This window comes from Silurus aristotelis (assembly GCF_946808225.1).
Source record: "Silurus aristotelis genome assembly, chromosome: 28".
NCBI lineage: Eukaryota > Metazoa > Chordata > Actinopteri > Siluriformes > Siluridae > Silurus > Silurus aristotelis.
In genome coordinates this window covers 488,479-498,393 of record NC_139601.1, presented here as the reverse complement: position 1 = coordinate 498,393, position 9,915 = coordinate 488,479, and the positions used below count along the sequence as shown (strand labels likewise).

Sequence of the window (9,915 nt, the reverse complement as noted above, 5' to 3'; positions counted from 1 at the left end):
CTGGCGTGTGTGTGTGTGTGTGTGTGTGTGTGTGTGTGTGTGTGTGTGTGTGTGTGTGTGTGTGTGTGTGTGTGTGTAGTGCGGTTCTCCACTGATAGGAATGGGCCATGTGCACTGGGTTCCTGGAGTGTTGGTGGGATTTGGGAGGTTTTCCTCTCCTGTGTGATTTGTAATAAAGTTAGGAAGAGTTTGGACGATTATTTATTGTTTTCTAATAAATATGTGTTTAGGTGAACCCGGCCCATGCTCGCTCACATTATAAATCTATAGAATATATATTTATTTTTATTTTTATTTTTATTTTTTTTACTGAATGAGACATGAAAGACCTGTGCAAGTGTCCCGTGTGTAAAATAATGTTTTGAAAAATGATGAATCTTTTTCAGGGTTTTTTTATAGACAGTTTATTGGGACAGGACAGAGACTAAAGGAGACAGAGACAGGGACAGAGACGGTTTTATAGAATAGAATAAACTTTATTCGTCACATACGTTACAGCACAATGAAATTCATTCTTCACATATCCCAGCTTGCTCAGAGCCTGTGGTCAGAGCGCAGAGTCGCCATGATACGGCGCCCTAAAGCACAGAGGGTTAAGAGCCTTGCTCAAGGGCCCAAGAGTGGCAGCTTGGCGATACCGGGGTTTGAACCCCCGACCTTCCGATCAGTAATCCAGCACCTTAACCACTGAGCCTCCACTCCCCAGTTCAGACATTTGTAATAAAATAGCAATTTTGCACCAGAGAGAAAGCTTTAGCTCCAGGTTCCAGGTGGTGGGAGATAAATATGTAGGCCATGAAAGAAAAGGTTTGAACCTCTTTGTGCAGGAACACGGTCTGTGGCGTGAGGAATAACCGAGTTAAGAATGAACATTGCAGTGCAGGAAGAAAAAAGAAAAACTGAAAATCTAATTTCCTCTGCAATTCATCAGTTATTACAATGTGGTCCTGCACAAGAACCTCATTAGAAAACAGTCCACATAAAAGTAGTTGTAACTGCATCGTTATCATCAGCTGCAGCTAATCATCAGCTCACGTTACGTGAAACCCTGATTCAGACTTCAGCGTTCTGTATAAACTGGTGGATGTTTACTATAGAAGATGAAAATGAAGGAACAGCTGAACGCAGGACAGAAATAGAAAATAAAGGGTCAACCTGATCATCACCTCTGTGAGCCTGAGGATTTTCCCACAGACCTCGGTTTCTCCTGCATTACCAAACCTGTAGATCTGCCAGCGCTCCTTCCCCGGTTTCCAGCAGTGTAAGCAGATCTCTTTAGAGCATCTGTGTGTGTGTGTGTGTGTGTGTGTGTGTGTGTGTGTGAGGACATAATCAGTCATACACTGTGAGCATGCAGTGTGTAAGTATAGCCTGACTGTAACACAGCACATTAATAGAAACTCTGCTCTTCCTTTCCCAGACGCTCATAAACACATCCATCACATCGTAAACATCTCAACCTCAACAAATAACAGACGAAAACACTGATGATCTCAGCTGACGTTATCGTTTTGCGCTCTATAATCAGACCTCCTGTATGTAACACAACGCCACCATAGTGGGACTGTAGTCCTGAGTCAGTGTAGCAGACTTGTGAGATTAACTACAGTCCAAATTCATCCTCAAAGCTCCTGATTTTACCCCAGAATTTCATGGATCTCCAGGGCATTGATGAGAAACATCTCCAGCTGCACAGAGTCGCCTCTAATCGAAGGGGACACTATCCAGAGGCAGATCCCAGGAGAGGAGCAGGAACAGTGGTCACTGCTACCTCAGGATTTACAGATTTTATTCTTCTCTGTAGACAACCTTCAAGACCAAATAAGGTCTAACACATGTATTTAATATTTCTATTTATTTATTCAATTCAATTTGTGTCTAATTATTCAATTACTCAATTTAATAATTATAATAAATGATTGCATACATTTTATTTATTTTTATACATTTATTTATTTATTTAAAACAAGTAGGCATTTTATTTAAAATTGTTTCAAAAAATGTAAACTGTTGATGTTTACAAATGGCAATAATAAACTGTGTTTATAAAACAAGTAATTTAGTTTTACATTTTTCCCCCCAAACCATAAAGAAATTGAACTGAACTGTGAGTTTTGTGTACCGTTACACCCCTAATATACAAGTGCTTTGTGTTTATATGTAAAAGTAAGTGTTTTGTAATTGGATGACCAAATCATAGTTACCACGACCCTGACCAGAGTGAAGAAGTGACTGAGAAACGAATAAAAAAATGGATGAAGAATTTCAGTGAAACATTATAAAGACTTTGAAGAGTTTATTGTTTCGCTTTGTATCCGGTTACACTGCAACACGCCCTTCCCTTCCCTCCCCAAATATCGATCTCCTTTCACACACACACACACACACACACACACGCAGTGACATGTCTCCACCTTGCTCAGATTTTAAATGTAAACATTTGCAGGCAGGAAGTGAAGCAAGGTAGTAAGCAGCGTTCCTCCATTTCCCGAACTCCATCACCCACAAGGAGACGCTGTCGCAGGAAAAGGAGAAACAGTCCCTTCAGTTTTTAAACTCCCACACACACTCACACACACTCACACACACTCACACACACTCACACACACTCACACACACTCACACACACTCACACACACTCACACACTCACACAGAGGGAGTGAAGATCAAAAAAAGCCATCACACATCAGTTCATCATTGAGTGTCCTTTATATGTGTCAAAATTGATTTCTCAGGAGAGATGAAGAATTAGTGTTGGGGATGTGACACACGAGACGATCCAGTCTCTTCCTCAAAGGCAGGTCTGAGGAGGGCAGTGTCCGGGTCAGAACCTGGATAAATTCCCAAGCTGACCGTCCCAAATCTCACGTGCGCACACACACACACACACACACACACACACAGTGTCCTTCCCACGCTCTCGCATTACCTCTTCGCACGTACGAAATACAAGGCATTGGTTTTGGGGTAGTACTTGACGTTCTGTTTTTTGTCCATGAGGCCGCCAAAGATGATGAGCTCCCCTCTGCCCTGCACCACCGTGTGCAGGCTCGTCTCGGGCGGTCCGGTGACAGCGGCACTGCCGAACACGCGCCACGCCACCACGCCGTCCGTTTTGGCCCTAGAAACGTCCAGCACGTACATCTGCATGGGTTTGCAGCTGAGCGACTGGTACAGAGGCTTTCCCACGTTCAGGCTCTGCGGAGGCACCGAGTGGCCCAGACGACGAGCGATCGGAGGGATCGAGTGTCCGTCCACCTGCGGCGGGCTTGAAGAGGCCGGGCTAGGGCTAGGGACAGGGTTCGGAGAAGATGAGGATGATGAAGGAGACGATGCCCCGCGGGATCTGACAGCTTCCAGGCCTCTGCGCAGGGCAGCAGGAGAAACTGCGCCCGGCGGAGTGTGAATGCCGTTTGTGCTCGGCTGATCCAAGGAGGGCGGAGCCACCGACGATGAAGCCGAAGAAGGTGGAGAGTCCCATCCGTAATCTGTAAGTGTGTGGGCGTGGCCGTGCGGGTGGGAGGGACTGGTATGAGGGGAAGGGGACGAGCCGTTAAGTAAAGGTGGGCTGTCTGGAGCCTGGGAAGGAGATGGCTGCTGTGAGGAGGTGGGACTTCCATCTCTAGCTCCACCTCTAACAGTTGCCGGGCGTGGCCTGAGCGTTCCCCAGCGTCCATTGACACAAGGAGCCTCCTCCACGTTGCCCAGGACAGCGCCAGAGCGCACAGGAGACTGTGATCGCAGAGGGGGCGTGTCTGGGCCGAGAGGAGGGGGCGTGGCACTGATAGGGGAGGGACGAGAGTTTAGACTCGGGCTCAAAGGGGCGCGGCCGGATGGAGCCTGTGAGAAAACAACCACACACTCACCCACCTGGAGAGAAAAGACAGACGCGGATCAGTAATAACGCAAAAATTCATACACTTTCATGTTATATACATTTAACAGTTTTCTCTCTCTCTCTCTCACACACACACACACACACACACACACACACACACACCTTGCAGGCCGGGTGGCACCAGAGCTCAGGAGCTCCGTGTTCCTCGTTCTCTACTCGCAGTTGCTGCCATGACCAGGTGGGGGTGCCCATGTGCAACAACCAAGCATCCTTCAGCAGCTGCAACACACACACACACACACACACACACACACACACACACACACACACACACACACACACACACACACACACACACACACACACACACACACACACACACAATCAGAGATAATGAGGAGTTTATCAATCACAGTAGTCCAGCAGCACTATCAATTTTTGCAACATCCAATTCATCGTATCCCATCATGCTTAGCACTTCACCATGGTCATGAACGTCACTGCTGCCTCTCACGAGACCATGAGAATGTGTGTTACTACTGCTGGTTTATTAGTAATATTGTTATAATAACAGCAGGTTAAAGGTTGATAACAAACTGCACTCACAGCGTTTGGGCCGCCGCATCCCCCCAGAATGAGCAGAGTCTCGTTGTCTATCACAATCTAAAAGAGATAGAGAAAGAAAGAGGGATGGAGGGGGATAGCGAGAGAACGTGATTTAGTGCTGCCCCTGTTCCCTCCAGCTCCGTTTCTATTTATTGCATTTAATACACAACCTGAGCTCCTTTGTTCTTTTCCTTCAGGGCTAATATGGTGAGAGCAACCACATTTAAGACTCACCTGACTCTGGCCTCCGCGGGGGTGTGGAGCCGGGCCTGTGATGGTGGGTTTGGACCAGGACCATTGCTCAAGATCCAGAACCCACACCTCATTACTCCTGAAATAGAAACACACACACACACACACACACACACACACACACACACACACACACACACACACAATTATCCACCCTGAGGTCCTGACACACTCATACCAGCACGCAGGGGTGTGCGATACTGATAAAATGATATCTCGATATTATTGTGTATTTTTTATCAATAACGATAATTAGACAATGTTTTGCTGAGTGTGTTATGGTGCCGGTACTTTAAGGACTACTGTGGACAGCTGATTCCTAAAAAGTTTAATATTCTTCATATTCTGTGTGGTGGTCAGTTCACAACAGTGACACACATTCATCTTTTCCTAGAAGTTTAAACTGAGTTTTACCTTTTATGGCTTTTTTTTTGTACCTTTATAAAACCTTTTTTTCCCAAAAAGTGAGCATCATCATCTGAATCATGCAGGTAAAGAACGTGCTGTAAATGGACACGAGTATAATCTACTAGACTTCATCATGTGATGCATGGTTGCACTCTGTAGGTGTGTTTCGCGATAATGTCAACTTCGTTAGAACAACAATGATGTTATCCTAGACGATATATATCGTACACCCCTACCTCACACTCACGCACGCACACACACAAAATCATGTGCTAGTAAATCTAGTGTAAACTGGAGTTGTGATGGGGGGGGGGGGGGGGAAGAAGTGAGGAAAAGAGACGTACATCTGTCGAGCTCCGAGAGAGCCACCGAAAACCACCATCGTATTATTGATCACAGAGGAAGAGTGACCAGCCATGGGGGGAGGACCATGAGTGGTCACGATGCAGTTCCACCTGAGAGAGAGAGCGAGAGCGAGAGCGAGAGAGAGAGAGAGCGAGAGCGAGAGAGAAAGAGACATCACCGTGGTGTAAAAGTTAAACACTAGTATAAGTAATAAAGACTGAGTGTCGGGGGAGGGGCTGAAGCAGCCTCACCCCGGCTGGTTGATTCTTTTTCTGTAACAGCACAAAGCCGAGTGTTTTATTCCTCAGCGCTTTGTAGTGTGACATGTTCCTGAGAAACTGTAAACAATTATAAACACTTATCCCTAAGGTTCTGAAAACTCCTTCCATAATGGTTACATAAACATCTCCTTACTTCCTCACTGAGAAACACATGTAACCAACAGCCCTACATCACTGTGGGATGATGGGTAGTATGAGCTTCTCCGCTCACCAGTTTTTAGAAGGAGAGTAGGTGTGTATCTCGTCGAAGAAGCGCTCTGGTTGGTGCAGAGGGTACGGACTGGGACGGGTCCAACCTCCAAACAGCACCAGCAGGTCCTTAAACATCACCAGTGTGGCACCGGCTTTAGGGGACGGGTACGAGCCTGCACACAGAGCAACACGTAATCTCAGAAGTGTGTGTGTGTGTGTGTGTGTGTGTGTGTGTGTCACTTTAGTCATCACGGTTATCAGCAAGTAAAGTGTGTATTATGTGTGTGTGTGTGTGTGTGTGTGTGTGTGTGTGTGTGTGTGTGTGTGTGTGTGTGTACCTGAAGCGAGAGGTCGGATCCACTCCTTACTGTTCAGGTCGAGTCTCCACAGGTCATTAAACGCAGCGTTACAGCTGCTCTGGGTGCAGCCACCAAACACGTACATCGACTGGTTCGAGTCATAATAACATGCGCCTGTAAACACACACACACACACACACACACACACACACACACACACACACACACACACACACACACACACACACACACACACACACACACACATTATCACCTACAAGACAATACGAGTTGCTTTTTGTGGTACTGGTCATAAAGAACCATGGATTGTCTTCTTAACCTCTGGATCCTGTCAGGAGTTCAGCATTCTAGATATTTAGATTCATACAAATAACTTGGTTTTCTTAGCATTAGTTAAAGATGTTCTACCCTGTGCTGGAACCCTGTCTGCCTTAGTCTGGGTTCTCCACAGAACCTTTCAGGGTTCCATAGAAGCAGCATGAAGTGTACATCAGCAGCATTATTAATCATTAAATACTTATTCAACTGACATGTGATCTTACATCTGATTTAAAACATGACTTAAGAGTAAAGTGTGTGTGTGTGTGTGTGTGTGTGTGTGTGTGTGTGTGTGTGTGTACGGACTGTGGGAAAAGCGTTGTGTGATGGGGGTTCCAGGATAAGGGTAGGTGCGACTCTCCCACTGGATGTTTCCTTCCTGGACGGCCCTCAGGAAACCATGGTAACACTGATATGCTACACCTGGACACATCAAAGCACACGCTCACACCTTCACCACTTCACCATTAACACCTTCCATTAACACGTCTGAGACACTAACATGTCTCACACACACAGTCTCTCGATCACTCCGTCTGCCTGCCTCTCTTTAACTCATTCATATTTGCAGTTGCTTTACGGTCATCCCTCACTCTATCTATCCATCTTTCCTCATCTTTTACCCACTCTGCCCACATTCCCCCTATCTTCTGCCTTATTCATTCTTCCTTCTCTCTCTCTCTCTCTCTCTCTCTCTCTCTCTCTCTCTCTCTCTCTCTCTCTCTGACTCCCCTTCTCCTTCTCTTCCTCCCTCGCTCACCTTTGATGAGGCGATACCACTGTTTGCACACCAGGGCGGCGGTCTTGTGCTCCTGATACGGGGACAGGAATGATAGGATGTACTCCAGCACCTCCTCTGGCAGCTGGCCCATGACTCTCTGGTAGCTTTTCCCAGGATGCTTAGTGCAGTTCAAGCTGACGGTCGTCTCCGTCTCAGCGCTTGAGCTCCGGTCAGGGAGACGACCCCCCGGTGAAGCCGCTCCGGCGTCCTCTGTGTCCATGGCAACGATGCAGCAATCCTCGCTGTCGGAGGAGCGAGACATGCTGCCTGGTGAAGGTTGAGAGGAAGAGTCACATATCAGTTAGAAACCTGCACCAATAATCATAAGTAACTACCTAAATACTATAAGCAGGTCATGCTGGGGAAGATACCATCTGATAATCTCAACCATGCCATGATGAAACCATACAGGAACATCTCACCAACACACAACAAAATCTCAACTAATCCATGTGCAGGACATTTAGCTGCATTCCTCTCACCCCCTCACCACATTTCATTACCTCACCTCACCCTGCACCACTCCCCTCCTCTCACCCTTCCGCACCTCCCCTCACATCCTCTCATCTAATCTCACCTCATCTCCTCTCACCCTTCCGCACCTCCCCTCACATCCTCTCACCTCACCTCACCCTTCCGCACCTCCCCTCACATCCTCTCGTCTCACCCTTCCACACCTCCCCTCACATCCTCTCATCTAATCTCACCTCACCTCCTCTCACCCTTCTGCACCTCCCCTCACATCCTCTCATCTAATCTCACCTCAACTCCTCTCACCCTTCTGCACCTCCCCTCACCTCCTCTCACCCTTCTGCACCTCCCCTCACATCCTCTCATCTAATCTCACCTCATCTCCTCTCACCCTTCTGCACCTCCCCTCACATCCTCTCATCTAATCTCACCTCAACTCCTCTCACCCTTCTGCACCTCCCCTCACATCCTCTCACCCTTCCGCACCTCCCCTCACATCCTCTCGTCTCACCTCACCTCCTCTCACCCTTCTGCACCTCCCCTCACATCCTCTCATCTAATCTCACCTCATCTCCTCTCACCCTTCTGCACCTCCCCTCACATCCTCTCATCTAATCTCACCTCAACTCCTCTCACCCTTCTGCACCTCCCCTCACATCCTCTCACCCTTCCGCACCTCCCCTCCTCTCACCCTTCTGCACCTCCCCTCACATCCTCTTTTCCATCTCCTCACCTTGCTGCAGTCCTCAGCTGTTTGAAAGTCAGAATTTGCTTCTCTGTTCCTGAGACCCCTAATGATGAAATATTACACGGTTCTCCTGGTGTTTTCCAAACACCTCCCACAGACACAGCTAGCGGACTGATTCCTATAGGAGGCTAAGTGAATAATCTAGCTAGCTAAGGCTAAGTGAATAATCTAGCTAGCTAACGGTGCTGATCTAAAGGAAAAACAGGAGCGGGTTGTGAGGTGGAGATTCCTCACAGTGTGTAAATCCCACTCGTTCTGTGTGAGACTCGATGAGAGACACGGGGTGGTGTGGAAGTGTATGAACGGGTCAGGTCGGCTAATCTACCGGCGCTAGCCTGGCGCTAACGGAGCGGAGGAGTGCTGGAGGTAGACGCGAGATAACCGCTTCCGTTTCACCGAGACGGATAAGGGGTCTAATCGCGGTCTGGGGGTTACCTGTGGGCGCGTGTCCTTCTTTTTCCGTCCTGTGGTGTCGTCTGGTCGCTGCCTTGTGATGCTTCCCTTTTATCAGCTCCTCCTGCCGCTGCACTCCGGACTCCAAACATCCGCCATCTTCCTCCCTACAGCAGCATCATACGCACGAACGCGGGAACGCGCACGTAACGGCCTCACTGGCGCCCCCGGAGTCGGCGCGTTCTTGACGATGCGCGTGCTCGTGCTCTGTATACAAGGCAGGTTTTATTTTTAGGGGACTTTTTTTACGGACACGAGCGGAAATAACAGCCCGATACATTTAAGACATTTCCGGGCTTCTTCATGTGTTAAATGTTTGCATGTGAAGGAATACTATTATATATACACTAAAAGTCACCCCAGCTCTTGTATAATGCTGATCCGCACCTCTTACATCACGCTCCTGCTGTGGGTTTGCTCAGGGTTCTCTGGTTTCCTCCCACCTCCCAAAAAAACATGCTGTATATGAACAAGCTCTGAAGCAGGCCCTGTGTGTGATCCTGTGTGTGAATCTGTGTAAACTGGTTTTACTCACCAGGATTTATCCTTCATCAGCGTTCCCAGCATTAGACTCCAAATCCACCCCGGCAATGAGCAGAAGAATAAACTGTTGCACAACTCAGGTCACTCTTAGTGTCAGTCTCAAGCCCGGATAAATGTCGAGTTTTGTGTTATGAAGGACATCCAGCAAAATTAAATATGCGGATAACAAATCAGAAATTCCTACCGGATCGGTCGAGGTCCGGGTTACCAATGAACACCACAGGTATCGTTAACCATACAGGTGGAAATTGTGCTACTGTTGTCTGAAGGAGGAGAAGGAGAGGAGGAAGACGTCTACAGAGACCGCAGGGAAAGGAGAAGTGGAGGAGAAGGAGAGGAGGAAGACGTCTACAGAGAC

General features: G+C 47.7%; 1 protein-coding gene across 1 annotated transcript; it reads right to left on the bottom strand.

Annotated features, from left to right (window-relative positions):
• Positions 1 to 2,276: 2,276 nt before the first annotated feature.
• fbxo42 (F-box protein 42) lies at positions 2,277 to 7,645 on the bottom strand. Its single transcript, XM_083533724.1, has 9 exons — positions 7,322 to 7,645; positions 6,868 to 6,984; positions 6,262 to 6,396; positions 5,943 to 6,096; positions 5,450 to 5,560; positions 4,680 to 4,776; positions 4,446 to 4,502; positions 4,002 to 4,118; positions 2,277 to 3,871 (listed from the first exon to the last, which is right to left on the bottom strand). The coding sequence occupies exons 1-9, from the start codon at positions 7,602 to 7,604 to the stop codon at positions 2,927 to 2,929; spliced, it is 2,016 nt and encodes a 671-aa protein (XP_083389850.1). The 5' UTR covers positions 7,605 to 7,645; the 3' UTR covers positions 2,277 to 2,926.
• Positions 7,646 to 9,915: the final 2,270 nt, after the last annotated feature.